This window comes from Myotis myotis, unplaced genomic scaffold, assembly GCF_014108235.1.
Source record: "Myotis myotis isolate mMyoMyo1 unplaced genomic scaffold, mMyoMyo1.p scaffold_m19_p_6, whole genome shotgun sequence".
Taxonomy (NCBI): Eukaryota; Metazoa; Chordata; class Mammalia; order Chiroptera; family Vespertilionidae; genus Myotis; species Myotis myotis.
This window is the reverse complement of record NW_023416368.1, coordinates 89762296-89785261: the sequence shown is the minus strand read 5'-3', so window position 1 is coordinate 89785261 and position 22966 is coordinate 89762296. Positions and strand designations below refer to the sequence as shown.

The 22966-nt window shown below is 57.0% G+C and overlaps 2 protein-coding genes across 2 annotated transcripts; both read left to right on the top strand.

Moving 5' to 3' along the window:
- The first annotated feature begins 2280 nt into the window (after nucleotides 1-2280).
- Nucleotides 2281-11237, top strand: LGI3 (leucine rich repeat LGI family member 3). Its single transcript, XM_036315083.1, has 8 exons — nucleotides 2281-3530; nucleotides 4302-4373; nucleotides 5145-5216; nucleotides 5553-5624; nucleotides 5768-5839; nucleotides 6026-6195; nucleotides 6345-6509; nucleotides 8720-11237. The coding sequence occupies exons 1-8, from the start codon at nucleotides 2986-2988 to the stop codon at nucleotides 9535-9537; spliced, it is 1986 nt and encodes a 661-aa protein (XP_036170976.1). The 5' UTR covers nucleotides 2281-2985; the 3' UTR covers nucleotides 9538-11237.
- A 4055-nt stretch (nucleotides 11238-15292) lies between these two features.
- Nucleotides 15293-19150, top strand: REEP4 (receptor accessory protein 4). The gene is made up of 8 exons (XM_036314213.1): nucleotides 15293-15688; nucleotides 16463-16535; nucleotides 16963-17039; nucleotides 17132-17252; nucleotides 17651-17764; nucleotides 18156-18291; nucleotides 18413-18567; nucleotides 18653-19150. The coding sequence occupies exons 1-8, from the start codon at nucleotides 15657-15659 to the stop codon at nucleotides 18716-18718; spliced, it is 774 nt and encodes a 257-aa protein (XP_036170106.1). The 5' UTR covers nucleotides 15293-15656; the 3' UTR covers nucleotides 18719-19150.
- The last annotated feature ends 3816 nt before the right edge of the window (nucleotides 19151-22966 follow it).

The window sequence follows — 22966 nt, the reverse complement described above, 5'->3', positions numbered from 1 at the left end:
CCACCCCTGCCCACCCCCAGGGCCCCTACTCCCATCCCCAGTTGTCCTGGCAACACTGGGATTGATGGGCCGACTCATACATGCTGGGCTGATGCCAGGTGGGCAGCGGGCCAGCGGGAGAGCCAAGGATAACTGCAAGCATCTTGGGGTCCCTGTGCGCATCTCTGGGGGCTGCCGAGCCCAGTTTGGGGGCTTGTTCTGAGCAGGTGCTGTGTGTAGGGCTTGCTGTTATCACTGGATCAGGGAACCAGGGCTCTTTCTTGGAGAGAAGCCTCTGCTCTTGGGGCCTCAGTCTCCCCTGCAGGCTGCCTTCAGGCTGTACTTCTCATAAGCTTTACAGATTTTTCCTCCTTTTTTCTCTCTTCTGGTTATTTATTTTTGCCTGTTTGGAGGTTGGTAAGGAAAGATGCCCTCCAGTTTCATGAGGCAAGTTCGGATGCTGGCACCAACTTGATGGAGGTCTTGGAGAAGGAAGAGGGAGGGGCCTTTAGCTGGGCATAGCTGTTCCCTCGCCCCCCACCCCAGCCCTCTGCTGTGGCCTTCTCCTCTATTGGCCTTTCTTAGGCTGTTTCTCCCTCCTGGAAGGCTCATCCTCAATGCCTCTCCAACTCTCAATACCACCCACCCTAAAAGGCCAAGCAAGAAGCAATGGCACCCACTCTGTGACCTCACCGCCCCAGCCCACGGTGCCTCGTTACTCCTCCGAAACCTCCCAGCCTCCCTGCTGCACATTCACTTGCCACTTAGCACGCACTGTTGTTTTCACCAGCTGCGCACTGATGTTCTCATCAGCTAAGTGGGTGCCTTTATCTTCCCAGCCTGGCTGCCAGCCATGTGACCAGCCCTGAGATCCAGTGTTCCTGAAGCTTCCTTGTACCTGCTGCAGGTTAAGCAAGGGGCATGCATGCAGCCAACAGTCAATGATAAGACTGTCGTCACCAAACATGAGGGGGTGCCTGGCAAGAGGTCAATAGTTCATTCCTTCGGTATATGAAGCTCTCAGTGCCTCACTGACCAGCTCTCAGACCCTGAATGAGACGTTCTGCCTTTCTAGACTTCAGAGTGTTCGTCTGTGAGATGGGACTAGTGAGCCTGTCCTGTCCCCCTCTCCAAGCTGGTGTGAGAATACAATGACATCATGATGGGAAAATCCAATCGTCACGATTATCTTCACCTCCCAGGGAACCTCTTCTCACCAGAGTAGGACCCAGCCTCTCCCTTTCTGTGTGTCTCTGGGTTAAAGCCTCTGAGGACGGTGAGAGTGGAGAGCCCCATGGTAGCCACTCTTTCTGTGTGTGTCTCCCTTTTCCCTCCTTCCAGCCGCTCAGCTGCAGGGGCAGAACAGGATTCACTTTGCTCTTTGTGTCCTGGGCAGAGCCGTGCCAGGGACAAGCAGGGGTGGTTGCCCAGCTGCCCCAGCCATCCTCCCCACCCCCATTGCTTGTCTTCCCACGAGCTGGCATGGGGAGGGCAGCATGGGCAGCTGGACAAGCAGTGGCAAGTGGGCATCAAAAGGCAGGGGCATCCCTGGCATGGACTTAAGCTCAGACCAGACAATGCCCTACTGGCAGAGGCCAGGGAAGCATCTTAAATCCAGTGATTTGATGTGGAAAGAGCAGACCGGGAGCCCAGCCACCTGACTTCCAGGCTCCCCTTGTCCTATACCTGGGAGTTCTTGGGACAGTCACCCCCATCATCACCACATACACACACCCGAGAGGTAACACGGTACAGAGCAGCAGTTCTCAAATTTTTTGGTTTCAGGATCCTTTAACACTCTTCAAAAGGATTGAGGACCCCAAAGAGCATTTGGTGTATGTGGGTTATATGTATGGATATTTACCATATTGATATTTACTGAGACATTTAAAATATTTATTAATGAATTAAATTAAAATAGCAATAATAAATCCATTATATGTTATAACATAAATAACATCAATTTTAAATGAAATTTACTATTTTATACAGCAATATATATGTATATTATATATATTATATATATATCTATATATCTATATATCTATATATCTATATAAATATATATATATATATAGAGAGAGAGAGAGAGAGAGAGAGAGAGAGAGAGGCATGTCACTGTTTTACATTTTTACAAATTTCTTTCATTTCTGGCTTAGTAGAAGATACATCAGTATCTTTGGAAAACTCCAGGGCACTTGGGGAGGGCATGAGAGTGAAAAGGGCAAATGATGTCTTAACATTAATAGGAAGATTGTTTTGTCCTCAAACAGCCCCTGACAGGTTCTCAAGGGCCCCTGGGCCTCCTGGACCACACCTGGAATGGAAGCGTGGCTGTGAACTCCGGCGCTGGGCAGAGCGGTTAAGCCCTGCCCGGTCCCTTTCTTTTTCTGGTACTATGCGCCCTTCCTTTATCTGTAAAAGGGGATTCATAGCATCTATCTCGAAAGGTGGAGGGGATTCAGTAAGTAGCGAACACAACACACAGTAGGTGTGATAGCAAGCTTGGCTGCTTTCCTCCTGGTTTGGGCCTCAGTTTCCTCATTTGTTAAACAAAGCTCTGGACTGGAAAACTTCCAAGGGTCTCCCAGCTCCAACAGGCTGTGGCTGTGTAGTGAGAAATGTTTCAGAATTCCACACATTCCCACGCCAGCCCCAGTGACGACATTCCCCTTCAGCTCACACAGACACAAAGGCACATTCTGTGCAGGAGCCGTGGAAACTCCCGTGAACACAACCCACGCCTGCCACCTATGACACGCCCGTGAACCTGCTGAGAGGATGTGCCACGGAGGGTCCAGGCGTGCACCGGCGACACAGAGGCACAGGGTTCCCTATGCGGAAATGCTCACAGGGGATCTGTGCACGTGCCTGCGGAGACAGGTGTGCGCACACGCACAGTCATGCCGCCCTAGGATGTACACGGACACCCTGCACGCATGCCCTGGCGCACTGACGCTCTGGGTACCGGACACAAGCAGATGGCCCAGAGAGAGCCAGTAGGCGATGCAGCACAAAGCAGCCAGGGCCGCAACCACTCCCTTCTCTGGCTACTCCCAGCCGGGACTCCCCCTCCGCCCTGCGCGCCCCCGCCGCCGCCGCCGCCGCCGCAGTCCGCGGCCACCCCAGCGCCTTCAGATCCGCTCTGCGCGCGTATCAATCCGAGTTGACTCTCGGGAGCGAGCAGGGCTGGGGGAGTCCGCTCACCGCAGCGGCAGCCCGGCCCCTCGCTGCAGCAGGGGCTGCGGGTGGCCAGGTGGTGCCAGCCCGCAGGGTGGCAGAGAGCGGCGGGGCAGAGCGCCGGGTCAGAGCAGCCGGTGGCCGGAGGCAGAGCTTGCAGGCAGCATGGCGGGGCTGCGCATCAGGCGGGGCTCCGGGCTCAGGCTGCTGGCTCTGTCCGCGCTTGGATTCTGCCTGATCCTGCAAGTCAGTGCCAAGAGGCCCCCCAAAACGCCCCCCTGTCCACCCAGCTGCTCTTGCACCAGGGACACGGCCTTCTGCGTGGACTCTAAGGCAGTGCCCAGGAACCTGCCGGCCGAGGTCATCTCTCTGTGAGTGCCCAGCTCTGGCCCAGGGGGTGGTGAGTCAAGAAGGGGAGGACGGCAAGGACCACTCTGGGAGTGGATGGGGAGACCCCCATTCCCCCTCTGAGGATTGTGGGGACCAGGAGGACTCCAGGGGAACCTCAGGACCAGAGACTCAAGGTAGCCAGGCAGGGACTTCTGCAGTCACGCAGGCTCAGCAGCCATGGCTGGGGAAAACAGGACTTGGTGGCCAAGAATGAATCATCACCACCAGCAGTATCAATGAGACCTACTGTGCGCAGGCCTCTGGACTTGGAGGGAGGGGGGTTGCTTACCCCAGCATGTGGGCCCTTGCCTGTGATGTCACATCAAGGGCAGAAAGGCTTCTAGTGGGGGAGGGAGGGGAGCAGCCGGGGAGGGGTGGGAGTGAGATACACCCACACTGCACCCTGGCACGGGGCAGGTGCCTGTCACTGCTCTCGCCAGCCACTCTTCACCCAGCCAGTCAGACTGTCACTTGCAGCAGTGGCCTCCTGGACCAGATCAGCTGCGTGGTCCTTGGGAGCAGGATGCTAATCCCTATTCCCATTCGAGGGCCCCTTGGCTCAAGAGCACCCAGCACACTGTGGGTGTTTGGATGATCATGGAAGTGTGGCTAATGGAAGCTTCTTTTGGCTGAGGGGAGCTAAGCCTGGGCCGTTGGTGCTCAGGGGGCAGTCAGGGAGATAATGAAGAAGGCAGGCGGTGAGAAGGGGAAGACGGCCTCAGGTGGAGGACTGACGCAGGTGTCCCCTGCAGGACGCTGGTGAACGCTGCCTTCTCGGAGATCCAGGACGGAGCATTTTCCCACCTGCCGCTGCTGCAGTTCCTGTATGGACAGGGCCTTGTGGGAGGTGGGGGTGGCTTGGGGAGGGGCAGTGGAAGGGAACAGACAGATTCTGGAAATTAAGATGCAGGCATCCCTACATTTGCCCTGATGGATATGCCACAGAGGTGGAGCTGCCTGGGGTCAGGAAGGGGGGAGGAGCAGTGGTTGGGGAGGAGGGAAGGGATTGCATGCAAAAGCCAAGATGTGGGTATTTAGGGCCCAGTTAGGAATGGACTTGCCTCCTCTAGAGACCCAAAGGAACTGGGCGCAATAAATTGGGGGGGTGCCAGAGGGTGGACACTGCAGGGGAGAAGGGTCATCTTAGAGACAGGTGCCCCTAGGGTTTGAAGAAAGAGCTGGGAACCGAACTGAGGGAAGACTATAGAGCCTGGAATTCTAAAAGGGTTGTTTACATTTGAAGTCCTGGTCACATGAGAGAGTACACTAGAGTTGCCCCACCTCCTTTTCACCATCGGCCCTAGAGGGACTGGACAGAGCCTGGGTGGGAGTGGGACACAGAGCAGAGATGCTGTGGGGTAGACCCAGCTTGCCAGGAAAGATCTGCCCTGGCCGTTTTCACCCTGAGAGCCTTCAGGGACCCTGGGAGTTTCTGGGACCAGAACAGCTCCTGCCTGGTCTTGCTGCCTCGGCTGCTCTGGGGTTCTCCGCTGGGGTCCCAGGGTGGGAGGCAGGGCAGCCAGGCCTTGAAGAAGCCCAGGGGTGAGGCAGCAGGCACACCCTTGGAAGCTCTAACTCTGCCTTTGTCTCTCCAGGTTACTCAATTCCAACAAGTTTACGCTGATCGGAGACAACGCCTTCACAGGACTGTCGCACCTGCAGTACCTGTGTGTGGGAAGGGAGGGGAAATGGAGAGTCGAAGGGAGGACGGGAAGGGCTTGGGTGGGCTCAGAGACGAGGTTGAATGAGGAAGGCTGGGGGCATTGAGAGCCCTTGAATCCTCTGACTGCAGGACCGAGCAGAGCAGAGGTCACTTCATCCATCCCCCTGCCTGAATGGTCCTGCCTGGATGCCTTGTCACCACAGGCTTCAGGCCACCACATTAGAAGCCTGTCTGAGGGCCATGGGCGGGGATCTAGGCACGGTGTAGGGAAATAGGTGGTGGTAGTGGGTGGGAACCGGGGATCCTGAGTGATGGCTGATACTGTTCTCATTTCCTCCAGCTTCATTGAGAACAACGACATCTGGGCACTATCTAAGTTTACTTTCCGAGGACTCAAGTCTTTAACACACCTGTGAGTACATTCCACACATACATACATTCATTCATCGGACCACAGTCCCCCCCCCCCCCCCCACACACACCCATCGCTCTCTCTCTCTTGTGGCCTTTGGCCTCAGTCACCATCTTCAGGTGACCCATGGGTCTCTCTTGCAGCTCACTGGCCAACAATAACCTGCAGACACTGCCTAGAGACATCTTCCGGCCCCTGGACATCCTGAGTGACTTGTAAGGCCTGAGTCCTAGCTTTTTCAACAGTGCCACAGAGGGGCACGTCCCGGGAGGGAGTGGTGTGGGAGCCAGCATTGGGAAGATCATAAAGGCTTGAGAAGCTGGAGGGCTTGGTTTTGGGGGGTGGGCTGAGCAGCTGAGAGCCTGTCCTCTCTTTGTCCCCTCCATCACCCTCATGATCAGGGACCTGCGGGGCAACTCGCTCAACTGCGATTGCAAGGTGAAGTGGCTGGTGGAGTGGCTGGCACACACCAACACCACGGTGGCCCCCATCTATTGCGCCAGCCCGCCCCGCTTCCAAGAGCACAAAGTGCAGGATTTGCCACTGCGGGAGTTCGACTGCATCACCACAGGTAGGAGGTGCCCCTGCCTCTGGCCTCAAGCTGCGCCTCCCCAAGGGAGCTCCACAGGCATCACCTGAACCCCCACCCCCCTGCCTTGCTCAGTATGCAATCCTTATCACCCAGCAAACTCTCACTCTTCCCCACCCCAATCCCTGCAGATTTCGTGCTGTACCAGACCCTGTCCTTCCCAGCGGTGTCAGCTGAGCCCTTCTTTTACTCCAGCGACCTCTACGTGGCTCTGGCCCAGCCAGGTGCCAGCGCTTGCACTGTCCTCAAGTGGGACTATGTTGAACGGCAGCTTCGAGATTATGATAGAATCCCAGGTACCTGTGCCCAGCCTGGCTGTGCTGGCCCCAGCTAGGGAGAGTGGAGGTGAGGGTGGGAGGCTCCACTGTTCTTCTCCATTGAGCTCCTATAGGGAGAGGGGTACATGAGACATGGCCTCGGCTCATAAGAATGTTCTAGTCTTTGGAGGGAGGCTGATACATACACACATAATATCCATATAATATGTCAGTGTAAGAGGAAGATATGAACACGTTGCATTGGGTACACAAAGGAGAGGCTTACCCTGGGCAATCAAGGAAAGATTCCTGGTAGAGGGGATGCCTACACTGAGTTTTGAAGGATAAGGGAGAGGGAGGAGTCAGAGGTGATGCCCAGGTTTCTGGCTTAAGTAAGTGGGTAGTGCCAATGAACTAAAAAGGAGGAGATACTGAGCTTAAGCTGAGTCTAGAATGTGGAGGGAGACTTAACTAGGAGAAAAAATGTGGGAAGGATGTTCTGGTAGAGGGAACAGCATGAACAAAGTCAAGGTGTGCAACAGCTTATTGTGTGAGTGCAGGCTGGTAGAAGCAGCTTATATGACTGCAGCATAACGTTCAAGGTGGACAGTGGCAGTCCTGAGAGAGATGAGGACAAGGTCATTGACAAGCTTTGAGAAAGTGTGTGAGCCAATCCAGTCTATATTTTATTTTATTTTTTTTAAAATATATTTTATTGATTTTTACAGAGAGGAAAGGAGAGAGATAGTTAGAAACATCGATGAGAGAGAAACATCGATCAGCTGCCTCTGCACATCTCCCACTGGGGATGTGCCCGCAACCCAGGTACCTGCCCTTGACCGGAATCGAACCCGGGACCCTTCAGTCCGCAGGCCGACGCTCTATCCACTGAGCCAAACCGGTTTTGGCTCAGTCTATATTTTAGACAACTCTCTGTGAGCCTTGTGGAGAGTGGCTAGGCATGGGACAAAACATATGGGCAGACCAGTAGAGGGATCAGCTGGAGCCTGGACTGAGGCAGCAGCAGTATCTCAGTTATATTTAGAAAAGAGGACTGAACTGACACAAGAGGAAACAGAAAATTTAAATTGCCCTATATCTATGACACAACTTGCAGTCATTATAAAAAAAACAACAACAACACCTCCACCCAACACAAGATCAAAATGGTTTCCCTGGTGAATCCTAGCAAACACTTAAGGAATAAATAACACTAATCTTACACAAATTGTACTAGAAAGCAGAAAGGTGTGTTGACAGAACTTGGGAATTGATCAGGAACAATGGGTGAATGAGGAACAAGGAAGTGTTGGGGATGGCTCCCAGGTTTCTGGTTGGGGTGACTAGGTGAAGCCACAAATTGACATTAAATACACAGAAGGAGGGGGAGGAGCAGGTTTAAGGGTAGATCTGGAACTCAGTTTTGGCCAGCTGGAGTTTGAGGTGCTTGAGGTGTTTGGAGAGTCTGAGTTGCGGTGGCTCAGGAGTGGGTGGTCAGGAGCTGGGCAATTACCAGGAGCTGGGTGAGCAGGCGAAGGCTGCAAGAGGGACTCAGTAACTGCCAGAGCCTGAGGCTGAGCATGGGCTTCCCTTGGGGAGAGGTGGAGTGATGGGGGGAAGGAGAGTTCATGAAAGCGATGACTTGAGACACCAGGACAGGTGGGGAGTGTAGCCCATAAGCTTTGGGTGCCTGGGAAGGGGTCGAATCAGTCTGGTTGAGCACAAGTACATCTGTGCTCATACATAAAAGCCTTTCAAAAGTGGGAGTTCTTGGGAGAATGTTCTTGAGCTATGGGTGAGTTCAAACTCCCCCTCCTTCCCCAGCCTGGCCACTTGTCAGCGTGTGGCTTTGGACAAGTCAAACAGTGAGCTTCAGTTTCTTTCTGTGTGAAATGGCAAAATAATAGGGTGCATTTCAGAGTGACTAATTGGGGCAATGTGTTCACACTTAGCACAGTGACTGTACACAATATAAATTCAATAATTGATACAATGAATATCTAGGAACACCTATTTTGTGCTCCGTGTTAGTATATTTGAACCCGGGGTTCAAGGGTGGATGGAGGGTGATGCTGACACTAACTGTGTTAGCTGTGAAGCGATTAGAGGAACTTCAGGGGGAGGGACTGCTGTGGTGGAGGGACGTGGCCGTGGCCCAGGGTCAGTGGGGACTGACCCTCTTTTCTGAGGCTGGGCATGGGCACGAAGCTACCTGTGTTGCCTGACGCTGCTTCCCTGTGTCCTGGCAGCCCCCTCGGCCGTGCACTGCAAGCCCATGGTGGTGGACAGCCAGCTGTACGTGGTGGTGGCCCAGCTGTTTGGTGGTTCTTACATTTACCACTGGGACCCCAACACCACGCGCTTCACCAAGCTGCAGGACATCGACCCGCAGCGTGTGCGCAAGCCCAACGACCTGGAGGCCTTTCGCATCGACGGTGACTGGTACTTTGCTGTGGCTGACAGCTCCAAGGCGGGTGCCACCAGCCTCTACCGCTGGCACCAGAATGGCTTCTACTCCCACCAGGCCCTGCATCCGTGGCACCGTGATACCGACCTGGAGTTTGTGGATGGCGAGGGCAAGCCCCGGTTGATCGTGTCCAGTAGCTCCCAGGCGCCTGTCATCTATCAGTGGAGTCGCACCCAGAAGCAGTTTGTGGCCCAGGGTGAGGTGACGCAGGTGCCTGATGCCCAGGCTGTGAAACACTTCCGTGCCGGGCGGGACAGCTACCTGTGCCTCAGCCGCTACATAGGGGACTCCAAGATCCTGCGCTGGGAGGGCACCCGCTTCTCGGAGGTGCAGGCCCTGCCCTCCCGCGGCTCCATGGCCCTGCAGCCCTTCCTTGTGGGTGGCCGCCGCTACCTGGCGCTGGGCAGCGACTTCTCCTTCACCCAGATTTACCAGTGGGATGAGGGGCGGCAGAAGTTTGTACGGTTCCAGGAGCTGGCTGTGCAGGCCCCTCGAGCCTTCTGCTACATGCTCGCTGGGGACGCCCAGCTGCTCCTGGCCCCCAGCTTCAAGGGACAGACGCTTGTGTACCGACACGTAGTGGTGGATCTTAGTGCCTAGCGGGGTGCCGAGGCCTCTGGATTGGAGGCTGAGGGGGAGCCTCTGTGTGAGCAGCGTGGGTGCCTGTCTGTGTGAAGGCACATGTAGCTAACCTCATGCACACACACTCCTGGTGAGCATGGGCACCATATGGACTGGCCCCGGGAGCCGATCATGATGGTAATTAGCATGAGGACTTGTGTATGCACCTGGCAAGCAAGTTACTGGGACCCTCCCATCTGTGGACGCCTGTGGATCCCACACCCCATCTGCAGGCCCCCCTGGATCTGCTGCCTTCCACAAGCTCTGGCCTGGGGAGGGGGAGGGGTGCTGGGAGGGAGGGTCTTGGGCTGATCCTTCTGACTCTCCGGTCTCTCCTGTTGGTGCTCCAGGGGTCTGTTCAACCTGCTCATGCCCCACATTGCAGCCACACGACATCCTTTCTACAGCGGGTACACTCACCCACCCTCCTCTCCTCCTGCATGCACATGTGGGATCTGGCCCACGCCCTCAGCCACACGCACACATACCTGTCCACACCCGTTGCCCTGTGCACACATGCAGATCCGGCCCTGCCAAAAGGAACCCGGCCCACTTCCCTTACCTGCCTGTCCTCCGTTACCACAGTCCTCCTCTGCTCACCCCTGGTGTGCCCACCCTGCGGCTGATAAGGATGGGAATGGTGGCAAAACCCCTTTGCCCAAAGCAATAACAACAACCCTAGCAAACCCAGACGTCTTCCCTCCCAGTGCTGGCTCTTTTCTCACTGGAGCATTCTTCTCTGACCCTGTCACCATGGCGGGCAGACTACCCAGACAAAGCCTTCCTGCTTTTCCTTCCTGTAGCCGCCCGCCTCAGACACCCACCCTGCCCCCAGGCTCAGCCCCTCCTTTGCGATGTGGACCCTGAGCTGTGCTGGATCCTTTGTCCGGGACCAGAGCTGGCCAGGCCAGGGACCCTGCAAGCACTCGAGTCATCTGGGCAGGTTCCAGGAGTAGAGCCGGGCTGGAGAGCATCTTGGGGGCTCTGGCACCCCTCCAGGCCACAGATGCACACCCCAGGGGCACTGCCTTTCAGGGCAAACTGGGTGGTAGAGGTTTGAGGGCCTGCCCTGTGGAGTGGCACCTGGGAACCAAGCTTCTGCTGCCCCCTGCTGTGCGCTGGGATAGAGCTGCGAGGTAGTATGCTGGGGATAGCGGGTAAGAGGCAGGAGCTGGTGGAGCAGGCACGGGGAGGGGCTTCTGGTGGCAGGATGCCGGGGCTGGGGGGGATTGGGGCAATGCTATAATTCACTTGCTTCAAATAAAAGGTTCCCACCCCATTGCCAGCTTTCAGGTGTCCAGTGGCAACGGTCAGCAGCAGCTGTTTCATCAAGAACATAGCATGTTGTCTGTCCCTGCTGCTTGCAGGGGCCGGCGTCAGCTTTCAGACCCTGTTCCTCCCTGCTCCCTTCCCTCTGAGGAGTGAGTGGGCACCCCAATCGTCTGCTGGTGCTGGGGTCAGGAGCTCATGGTGATGACACCCGGGGCTGGGTGAGTGTGACTAGTCTCCACCACCTGGGGCTGACTCATGGCCCGAGTGCTCCTTCCTGGAGATCACAGTCTTGGGGTCACAGGAGTTTATCCCTCTGTCAGGTGAATTCCAATCAACACGACCAAAAACAAGCTCAGCGGTCCCTCCCCTCCCCACTTCCTCTGGCCAAATGTCTGTCATCCCTGCCACCCTCTGCCCTGGGTGTGCGGTTTCAAGCAAGTGGGCTGGTTTCCTGAAGTCTAAGCTTCTGCAACACAGAAAATAAGCCTGACTTTGTCCAATCCTGACTCGGCCACTTACCAGCTGGGTGACCGCAACCACGTCACTTGGCCTATTTGTATTTGTCTCCTTATCTGTAAAAGGGGGATAGTCATAATACCTACCTGACAGCGTTGGTGTGAAATGTAAATGCTTTCAATATATAGTCTATTGATATATGCAAGGCCCTTCGAAGAGTGTGTCTGCCACAGAAGTATACTCTTATTGGCCTGTAGGACTGTATGAGACCCAGGTGGCTCAGAGAGGCTGCTTTGTGGGAGGAGAAGCATGCCTTTTGGAGAGAACTGATATCCTTGGTCTCAAGGCCCCTGTGCCCTACATCTTACCTGTAGCCCCAGAGGCCCAGCCAACCCTGCCCCTGACCACTCTTCACAACGGGGAATCTCATAGGTGATGTGTGTGTGGGTTTCCACCTCCTCAAATCACATTCATGTGCTTCTGGCTTAGGAGGCACCCCTCAAGTCCCCCAGCCACACAGTCCAGGGAACGCTTGTGCTGAATTTTCACGTGGGGAACGGGCCCTCGTGTTGTGCAAGGACAGGTTGCCAGGCAGAGTGCACTGGTCTCCCAGACCCGTTGGCACTCTGTTGCCCAGTAGAAAGATAAACATCACTCTGGCGGTCATTCCCCCCGAGCCCCTAGGGCTCCTCCCAAAGATGGAGATACTGTTCTCCCTGAGAGCCCTGCTCTCTACACCTGCCCTGGGGGTCATTTGTGTGTCCAGAGAGCTGCTTAGCAACCCAGTGTAACCGGCTGATTGTGTCAACAGCTCAGGACCAAAGGCCGTGGGAGGCAGAGTATACTTATTCTGCCAAAGCTGAGGAGAGTGACACCCCCCAGCTGCCAGCCTCATGCCGCTCCACACAGAGCCCTGCTCTCAGCAGCAGACTTCTCACATCTTGTCCCTTAGACCCCCCAAGCACAGTCATCAGGACCAGGAGTCTCCCTGGGAGAGACCGTCCTGAAGCATCTATCTTATATAAAAACTGCTGTTTGAAATTTTAACCCTGACAGTATGGCTTCTGTAAATGCTTGCTTGCTTAAAAAATAAGGAAAATAAGACTACTCCCATTCCAGAGAGGCCGTAAACTATGCCCCAGACAGAGTTGTCAGTGCTGACACCAGGCCAGGCCTTGAGATATGGTCTCATGGCCCCTTCCCAGCACGCAGGCCTTCTTTCTCAGAAGGCCCGGAAGTCTCATTCCAAATTTGGGAGACAAAGGACTAGAAAAAGTATAAATAGAGTTTCCTCCATGTTAGGGGGCCCAGAATTTGAAAGACACATTTTTCTCTGGGCCTGCACAGAATCTAATCTAATAAAAGACAAAAGCGTAATTAACCGTACCTCCGCTACGCTTCCCATTGGCTAATCAGGGCGATATGCAAATTAACTGCCAACCAAGATGGCGGCCGGCAGCCATGCAGCTGAAGCGAGCAGGAGGAAGCCAAGTGATGGAGGAAGCCAAGGTTCCCCGCCTGCCGCGGCCTGCTCTAATCTCCGAAAGCAACAAAGTTTCAATTATAGAAGGTAAATAAATCCCAGAATAAAAAAGAAAAAGAAAAAAAAGGAGATGCTGGGAGTTTCAGTCGTCAGTCAGCCTGAAAACGGCCCTCAGCCCCTCACCCAGACTGGCCAGGCACCCCAGTGGGGACCCTCACCCTGAAGGGGGTGTGGCCAGCCTGAAAACAGCCATCAGCCCCTCACCCAGGCTGGCCAAGCACCCCAAGCGGGACCCCCACCCTGATCTGGGACACCCTTCAGGGCAAACCAGCTGGCCCCCACCCGTGCACCAGGCCTCTATCCTATATAGTAAAAGGGTAATATGCAAACTGACCCTAACAGCAAAAAGACTGGGAATGACTGGTCACTATGACACACACCGACCACCAGGGGGCAGACGCTCAATGCAGGAGCTGCCCTCTGGTGGTCCGTGCGCTCCCACATGGGGGAGCTCTGCTCAGCCACAAGCCAGGCTGATGGCTGCCAGTACAGCAGTGGTGGTGGGAGCCTCTCCTGCCTCTTCAGCAATACTAAGGATGTCCGACTGCAGCTTAGGTCTGCTCCCCGCTGGCAAGTGGACATCCCCCGAGGGCTCCCAGGCTGCCAGAGGGATGTCTGATTGCCAGCTTAGGCCCAATCCCCCATGGAGCGGGCCTAAGCCAGCAGGTGGTCATCCCCCGAGGGGTCCCAGACTGCAAGAGGGCACAGGCTGGGCTGAGGGACACCCCCCCACCCCCCACCCCCGTGCACAAATTTTTGTGCACCAGGCCTCTAGTTTAATAATAAAATGTAACTCCCTCTCTCTAAGCGTGGCTTGGTTTTTCTCCAGTCTTCTGCAACAGTCCCAGCTGGCGGGGCTTAGAGTGGGCACAGGGGAGCTCTTCCCCAGTGAATGGAGTTAGAGAAGCCTGCGGCACTGAGGTCACATGCGTGACTCCGGAAGACAGCTGGTGGGAGAAGGTTGCTATTCCCCAGGTACCAGAGAACCTGAGAGTCACATGGGCACAGTCAGCCAGGCACCCTTACCTCCCAAAGCATGGACACCTCTTCCCTCTTTTGCAGCCCCACCCCTACCCCACTCCTCCTGAGCCGGCCCCCTATTGAGTCAGTCACATCTTTCTTCTCCAAGGACTCTGCCTAGAGATGAATGGGAAGATACTAGCCCTTGGCATTTCTTATTCCTCCAGTGCAGGGTGGGAGCTAGGCCCAGGGTGAGGGGGTGGTTAGGCCTGGGGAGGCAGCAGGGCCTCAGGGGAGCTCCTCCTGTGGGCCAATTTCACTGTGAGCTCTCACTCCCAGCAACACCAATAAAAATGATGATAATAATTAAGTATAATCACAATATGTTTTTATTGATTTATTCCCAAGTAGCCTACTTTCCCTGGCCCCCATCATTACCTATTTCATCCTTTCGAGGGGGTGGTGGGCGTTAAATGTGGCTCTAATAAAAAGTAATAGCTGCCCATTGCCCGCCCCCGCAGCGCAGCCCCGAGGCAGAGGGGACCGCAGTGTGGGAGGCAAAGGGGACCGCAGTTGGGAGGGTGCTGTGCGGAGGGGGAGGAGGCACTAGGCAGGAGAGGCACAGCGAGTGTAACCCCATGTGGAAAGTCGTAGAAGCAGCGGAGTTTGCCTTCTCTTTTGAGCCTTTCACCTTCTTCCGAGGTCTACACCTCCTCCCAGAGCAGCGTGGGGTCTTCATTCCCTGCCCCCTCCCACCGCCTCTGCACGAGACTGACCAAGCCAAGCATTTATCCACCTGCCGTCAGAGGATGGCTGCTGTTGTTTTTAAAAAGGATCTTTGTAAACATCAAGACCCTACACACAAAAATGCACTACAAAATGGCAATCGGTGATATTGTTAAGCTCTCGGGGATCTTCGTATTCTGGGCTCAGAGGAATAGGTGGAATTTCGAACTTCTGGTGAAGGCACGGGGGCTGGGGACTCCGCCCGGAATCCGTGGCGGCCAGCCTGCCCAGCGCTGGGCTCCCCCAGCCCGCCCTTCCCGGGGAGTCGGTGGGGGTGACGATTCCCTGGGGTCCCCTCTGCCGTTTCCTCCCCACTTTCCCTCTAGTCCCTGAGCTCTTGTCCCAGGGAAGTAAGGCCTCCTTCCAGCTGGTGCCTGCACCCACCTTGAGCCCGTTCGCGTTTTAGGGAGGGAAGACGAGGCCAAAGGGGAGCCAGTGATGAGCCCCGAAACTCTGGAGGCCAAACCTCTTTCGCTCCCCCCACCCGTGCCCCCCCCCCCCCCCCCCCCGCACCTGCTCCACCATTTTGTCCTCGCTTCCCATCCCCTCATCCTCCCGATCAGGGCAGCCGCTCAACCAAGGGCCCCACCCGCAAGCCGGAGGGTCACCGCCCTTTAAAGCGCAGGCCGCGCCCCCTGACCTCGCCCCGCCCCTCGGGCCGCTCCGCGCTTGCGCCGTGCGCGGCGGCCCGGGGTTGGGCAGATCCCGGTTCCGTGCAACTTTCAAGTGAGTTGCAAACTCCGCCCCGAGCTGGTGCGGGCGCCTGCGGCCCAGGGACCCGGAGGCTCGCGCGAGCGAGGCCGCCCACACCCGCCGAGGGCCGCGACCCGCCGGGGCCGAGCTCCCAGTTCTCCGCGGCTGGACGTGCGGGTCGGCGCCGTAACTGCCGGACCGCGGGCGTTGCGCAGGAGCGCGCCCTCCGGCTCCGAGTGGCTCCTCGGGGCCCGGCCTCCCGCCCCGCCGGCCGGTCCGCCTCTGCCGGGGCAGTCCGAGAGCCCTCCGGTTCCGCACCTCCCGGACCCGCGTGAGCGTCCCGCCGGGCGCCTTCCTGTGGGGCTCCCTTGGCGCCGGAGGCTGCAGGATGGTGTCCTGGATGATCTGCCGCCTGGTGGTGTGAGTATGGCCGTTCTCCCCGGGGGCCAGCCCGCCCGGGGGGGCACCTGGGAATGTTGGGGGGGAAAGGGGTCTTTCTGAGCGCGGTCACGCCAACCCCCGGCACTCACCGCAATGGTTAACGGATCTGCGGGCCTGCACGCGGCCTCGGGCTCCGCGGGCTTGTCGCCCCGGCCCCCAAAGCCTCCTGGGGTGATGGCGACCCCTCCTGCACTCACACACTGCAGGCTGGTGTCCAGGTGGAAGACCACAGGCGGGCCCTAAGCCCCTTGGCAACAACAGGTGTTGTGGGAGGAGAATCCAGGTGCCTGCCTCCCATCTGAGCAGTCACATGACTCACCCCCCCCCCCCCCCCACTTCCCTACTCTGTCCTACTCGTCACCTTTCAATACTTCAGTACCTGGCTTGAATATCCCTGTCTGCAGCTTGGCAGTGTCAGGTCGGGTGGCCCTGGGCCTGATTGCATGTCCAAGGGAGGGGAGGTGCTCTCAGAAGCCTGCCTCCATCCCACCCACCTTGTTCAGTGGCTGTATGTACCCATGCACCCATGGGCCACTGTGCAGGCCTGGGCAGGTGTTTGGGGTGTTTGTAAACAGCAGGGTGGGGAGGTGGCCTCCAGGGCACTGACTCAGGTGCAGGTTGTGCAAGCCAAGCGGGAAGAACAGGGTAGGCACTGTCACCTTGAACCCGTGGGGGAGGTGGCCACCTGTGGGGGGCAGGGCAGGGCATGGCACCCCTCACATTCCCCCTCTGCTTTTTCGGCTGCTCTTCCAGGCTGGTGTTTGGGATGCTGTACCCAGCGTATGCTTCCTATAAGGCTGTGAAGACCAAGAACATTCGTGAATATGTAAGTGTGGCGGTTGGCTCAGGTGGGGTGGGATGACAGCCTTGGTGTGGGGGGGTGGGGGAGTGGGGGGGGTGTATGGTAGGACTTGGAGGGGTGGGGAGAGTCTGAACTGGCCTCCCCCTCCTCCAGGGGCATACATGGCTGACAGAGTGACAGAGTGAGCAGAGTGAGTGTGGCTGGAAGGGGGGCTATTGAGGTGCCTGTGTAGAAACTTGTGGGTGAAGCCCGCTGGGGCTGGTACAGGAATGAGTGGCAGTTTCTCAGAGGCATCTCTCTAGGGCCATCCAGGTGCCAGGGGAATGCAGCAGGACAGGCTCTCTGGCATCCGAGGGCTGGATCAGCCCAGGACAGAGGAGTTGGCTCTGCAGGCTCAGGCACTAACCTCTGACCACCCCCCCCCCCCCCAACTTCCCCCAACTTCCCCCAGGTCCGGTGGATGATGTACTGGATTGTCTTTGCACTCTTCATGGCGGTGGAGGCCTTCTCAGACATCTTCATTTCCTGGTATGGGTGCAGGGGCCCTGTGGGCCGTGGGACGGGATGTCCCACCCTCGAACTGGCCCTATGGCTGACCTTGTCCCCCTGTGCTCTGACAGGTTCCCTTTCTACTATGAGATCAAGATGGCCTTTGTGCTATGGCTGCTCTCGCCCCACACCAAAGGAGCCAGCCTGCTTTACCGAAAGTTTGTCCACCCATCCTTGTCCCGCCATGAGAAGGTACCCCAGGGGGAGCAGGGATGAAGCATAGGGGTGGATGTGAGGGAAAGGGCCCTGGACTCAGAATTTGGGACACTGGGGGACACCTAGGTTCCAATCCTGGTCTGTGGGCCCTTGACAGAGCCTAGCCTGCTTCCTCTTCTGGGATAACCCAATGGGGGAACACCTGAGTGGCCTTTGAGAGAGTGAAGAGTCAGCTGGAAGTGGGTTTGGGAATGCAGGGAGGAGGCTGGAGCATGGCTGTTCCTTGCAGTGTGGGACTGGGTGCTCTTGGTGTGGTTGCCGGCCCACTATGGGTGGGGGTGGGCTGGGAGGTGTGGTACTCAGTGACTTCTGTGGGTCTGCAGAGGACGAGTGACTGGAACGGTCCTCTGAGCTCTCTGTGCCCTGGTCCGTAGGAGATCGACACCTACATCGTGCAGGCCAAGGAGCGCAGCTACGAAACGATGCTCAGCTTTGGGAAGCGAGGCCTCAACATTGCCGCAACAGCCGCTGTGCAGGCTGCCGCCAAGGTGCCCTGGGGCCCAGCCCTTCATCAGACTCCCACTCCCATCCCCAGTGCCTTTTGGGCAAGTTCAGCTCTCTGTCAGTGAGCCCAGAGGTAACAGCTGTCCATACCAGGGAACAGGGGTGAGAGGTGACAGGTGTTGGCAGAGCATGGAGCTGGAAGTTCACACTTCCTGGCTCTGACACTGACTGTGAGCAGCTGCTCCTGCTCTCTGCGCTTTAGTTTCCTGGTGGTGCCACAAAGACCTGGGACTAGAAGGTTGTCGAGTCGCCTTTGCCCCAGTGATTACCTTCTGACCGGCCTTGGTTTCCCTGGGCGGCTGCCCTGGTGAAGGCCCTTCCTGCTAGGAGCCCTGGCCCTCCCTCAGGTGACCTGCCACTCCCCCTTCCTTGTAGAGTCAGGATGCACTGGCCGGAAGGCTGCGTAGCTTCTCCATGCAGGACCTGCGCTCCATCCCTGACACTCATGCCCCCAACTACCAGGACCCCCTCTACTTGGAGGACCAGATGCCCCGCCACAGACCACCCATCGGTGAGTGGGCAGAGGGACTCAGAGGAGTCCCAAGAAGGCTGGCTTCCCCCAGGGCTCAGCCCAGGCCTTCAGACTGTAAATACCCAATGTTGTCCCCTCGGCCTCCCTCTTCTCCACACAGGGTACAGAGCAGGGGGCCTGCAGGACACTGACACTGAGGATGAGTGTTGGTCAGACACAGACGCAGTGCCCCAGCCGCCACCCCGGCCCCGAGACAAGCCTCTGAGCCGCAGCCAGAGCCTGCGTACGATCAAGAAGAAACCACTGGGGCGAGAGGTCAGTGGCAAAAAGACAAGAGGGAGGTGGGCTGCCCTGGCGCTTCAGCCTGGACCTCATGGTGCGCCTGCTCTCTCTCCCACAGGGCACCTCGCGCTCCCTGAAGGTGCGGACAAGGAAAAAGACTGTGCCCTCAGACGTGGGCAGCTAGGGTCTGCAGAGCCAGCCCAGTTTTACCTCGTGCTCTACAGGGCGCTGGGGGCTGTTTGAAGGGGCCCTCTGGCTGCACGTAGGGCCTGCCTGCACCAGCTGCCCAGGCTCTGCCCTCCTGACTCCTGCTGTTGGCGGCAGTTGCCGCTGGGGCCATGCACAGGGATGACCTGAAATGTACCAAAGCCAGCTGGGCCCAGGGTTCTATTTATAGTCTTTCTCATTCCTCTACCTTCGCAGGGATGGGACCAGAGCCCTCCCCAGACCCCTGCAAAGGAAACCAAAGCCCACCCAGTTGTGTTCATTCCTTCCTGTCCTTCAAAGTACTTGACAGCCTTCTCCAAGGCCTCGTGTGTGTGTCCTGGTTGTGTGTTTTGTGTTGGTGAATGAGGTCAGGTTTGTGCAAGATTTGGTAAATAAATATGTAACAGTGTCCTGTTTCTCCTGGTTTGTATCCCCAGTCTTCACAGCGTACATTATTAAACAGCTTAGGACAAGGGCTAAGGGACAGTCAGACTGCCAGAGGGGCCCAGTCTTCTGTGGGAGACAACTATTGATAAAGAACTGATGTGACAAGTGCGGTCACAGAAAGCTCTTGGAGACCCTTGAGAACACATATGGGAGAGCAGGGGACTAGCCCTGAGAGGTCAGAGCCTAAGAAGACTGCAGTCAGGGGTTGGTGGGCTCAGCCTTGACTCGAAGGTGCACCGGATGGTAGGTGGAGAAACCAGTGGGAGCGTAGGTCTGGAGGGGGCTTGGGCAGCACGATGTTCCCGTAGGGATTAGCTGGAGCTGTGCACAGAATACACCTGGGGAGTCTGACTTCCTTCATGGGCCTGGGGAGGCTGACTTCCTTCAGGGGCACCTGGGCGGCTTTGGGTTTCTGTAAACACTCAGTTAACATTGGGAGCATTGCACCTCTGTAGAGTGGCCACTAGAGGGCAGCAGCTGCCAGGGTCTGGGCTGCCCCCAGTTTCCAGGTCAAGGAGGGTGGGGCTCAGAGAGAGGCTGGCCAGAGATGTGCCCTGCAAGGGCCTGGCCGCTGGTTGGCTGGAGGGGCCATGCAGAACTCTGGCCTAGCCTTTGATGGCCCTCCCTACTGCTCCCTGCTGCTCAGGTCATTGGTCCTCAGCCTGCCCCATCCACATGGAGTCTCCAGTTTTGTCCCCGACTCAGGCTCTGTGCCTGGGCTGGCTCCTCTCCATCCCCTCCCCTAACCCTGGGGCAGCCAGTCAGGCTTTGCCCTCTCCTGCCCCCGAAGCTGGTCTCACCGCAGTGTCCCAAGGCTGCTCCCTCTCCCACCCCACGCCTGCTTTTCCTTACCTCTTTTGATTAAGCAAAGAGGTTGGTGAGAGTGTTGGGTGGAAAGAGGGGTGCAGGGGTGGTAACCGGGGGTGATCTGAGGAGTGTGGATTAACTCTTGGTGTGGGATTATCCGGATTTTATTTGGGGGAGGTGCTTAATCTGGGGGAGTCGGATGGGGGTGGAGGTTAGCTCCTCACATCTTGGTGTTCACTAACATCCTATCTTGGCATTCCCTTGCACCATGGTGTTGACTTATCTCTTCATTTATTCATTCAAAACATCTTTATTAAGTATCTACCAGGTACCAGGCATGTTGCCAGATACTGGGGATGCAAAGTCTAATAATGGCTAGCACCAGGAATGTGACCACCCCGGCAGGTGCTGCTCTCACCCCCTGACATATTAATTTAATCCTCACAGCAATCTCAGGAGGTACATACTATTATTATAATCTCCATTTTACAAATGGGAAACCAGGCATGAGAGGGCAGGTAACTTGTCCGAGGTCACACAGTAAGTGGCAGAATTGGGCTTTGAACCAGGCAGCCTGGCTCCAAAGTCAGTGTATTTACATGCTGTGCATGACTAAAGTAAATGAGGTGCTTCTTGCTTAGGAGGCAAGGAGACTAGGATGTACCAAACATTTGTGTGCACCTGACCTTGTGCTGGGCACTTGACAGTGATGATTTCCTTGGCTCTTCCCGACAAGTCTGAGGTAGGAGGTTATACGCATTTTACAGATGGAAAAACAGACTCAGAGAGGTGAAGCAACGTGTCCACGATTGTGCTACCCGTGGGTGGGGGTCGCATCTCCTGATGCAAACCTGCCCAGTGGCTTTGGTAGGGTGGAATGGCAGGACCCGCACCTCTGAACTGAGAGAACAGAACAGAGGATCATGGGATGACTAGAGCAAAAGGAAGCAAAAACTCCAAGGGAAGGTGACCGGGGGGGGGGGGGGGAGTTGTGGGGGGTGAGGGAGCTCTCATGGGAGCGGGGCTTCACCTGCCTTCATTCCTGGGAGGGGGCCTGAGGGTGAGAAGCAGAGTCTCGTGGGCCCCTGGGGTGACGGTGATGCTGTCTCAGGTCCGTGATCCCCACCTTACCTCGCAGCCTCTTTGCCGGCCCCGTGGGCCCACAACGCCTGCCTTCAGCCATGCCGCTCCTATTTCTGTGTCCTGAGCACGTCACACTCATGCCAGCACCAGCCTCCAGACCTTTGTTCCTGCTGAGCAAATCTCTGGCCCTGCAAACCGTCTTTCTTTCCCGGCCTGTCATGACCTTCCTTCAAGACCTGCCTTTTCTGAGAAGCCTCCCCTGACTTGGGACCCCTTCTCGAGCTCCTAAGCCTCCTGGTCTCTGGCCTGCTCACCCCGTCCTGGGCACAGAAGGCTGTGGGCGGCGCTGGTGTGCCCATTGCTCTCCCTTCCCAGCGGGCCTCCCTTACACTCAAATTGCTTCGTGTTCTCCACCTCTGTCCACCTGGACTGTCACGTGGCTCCATGCTGGTCTCCTGGCCTGCTCTTCCTCCCCCCCACCCCCCCACTCACTACTCTAGTGCTCTCTGCCCTTTGAAGCACACGCGGACCTCCCCTCCCCCAGGAAGCCCTCAAGGCACCCCCTTGGAGTTGAGTGCTCATCCAGACCATACGATCTCTGTTCTTGTACTGACTTCTATTTTTGCCTTGAGCACATTGTATTTTCTCCCCTCCTGCATTGTAACTTCATAAAGAACAGCCTGGCATCTTATCCACTTCTGTATCCCAGCCAGGAACAAATGGTGGTTTAGCCAAAGTGAAGGATCGTCATGCACGTGAAGGCCCACTTATTCTCTGGCGTCTGAGCCTGGGTGTCTTCTCCCCTGACAAGCTCCCCTGACTGCCCCAGGGTGGGACTCTGAGTGCCTTGCAATCATTCACACACCTGACTCAGGGGGTCACCCCTGGTTCTCAGCACAGGGCCTGCTGGCGAAGGAGCAAATGCGCTGACTGCACATCAGCTCCTGGAGGGCGGGATGGCCTTGCTTTCGTCTTGGTGCCCGTGTCTCCTTGGTGCCCATCACAGACCCTTGAAAATGGCAGGTCTCTCTGACACATGTTTGGCAAATGGCTGAGGCAGTTGTATGGGTTCCAAGACTCTTGGGGCCAGAGGGGAGGGCTGAAGAGAATTCCAGGTTGTGGGGCATTTCTGGCCAAGCACACAAGTGCTCCTGAGACTGGGGCATTGGGTGTGGGCTGGACTCCCCTCCGAGCCTGACTGTGCCCTCTGAGGATCGCGAGGCATCTGCCACACTGCCTCCCTCTGCACGGGTGCCTTTACCCTCTGGCCTGGCCCCTAGGGGAAGGCGAGGCTGTGCTCTGGCCTGCCCACGACCCCTAGCTGTCCATTATCCATCAGTGTGCCCACTGCCTCCCAGGCCGGATTAGGCCTGGCCTGAAGCACAGATGTGCTGCTGGGCACCAGGGGAAGCAACCTAGTTCAGCCCCCTGGAAGGCACACACCTCTGCGTGGCCCAGGTGCCAGCCCGGTTTGATAGGTGCCCCAGTCTCCTGGGGGGAGGGGAGGGCTCCCTGCCCACCTTGCCCCTGAGGGCCTCTCCATTGTCTTCAAGTGCCCAGGGCAGGTATCCTTCCCTTCCCTACCTCCCCCTGCCCCACCTTCCCTGGACCTTGCATTTGGCTCCTCAGTCTCCCTGCCTCTCAGCCGCTCTCTCTCTGCCTGCAGCCCCTCCATGTCCTGGTCCCCCTTCCCCTGCAGCCCCTCCATGTCCTGGTCCCCCTTCCCCGACTCTGGCCTCTATGTGTATTTTTAGCTGCCACTCTCAGTGGTGGCAGCATAGTTAGCCCCTCGTTTCAACACAACCCTGGCCCAGGAGTTGAGTTGGGGAGTCCTGGCTGGCACGGCCCCACCCTTGAGGGGGTTGAAGAGATGAGCACTCAGGCCTTC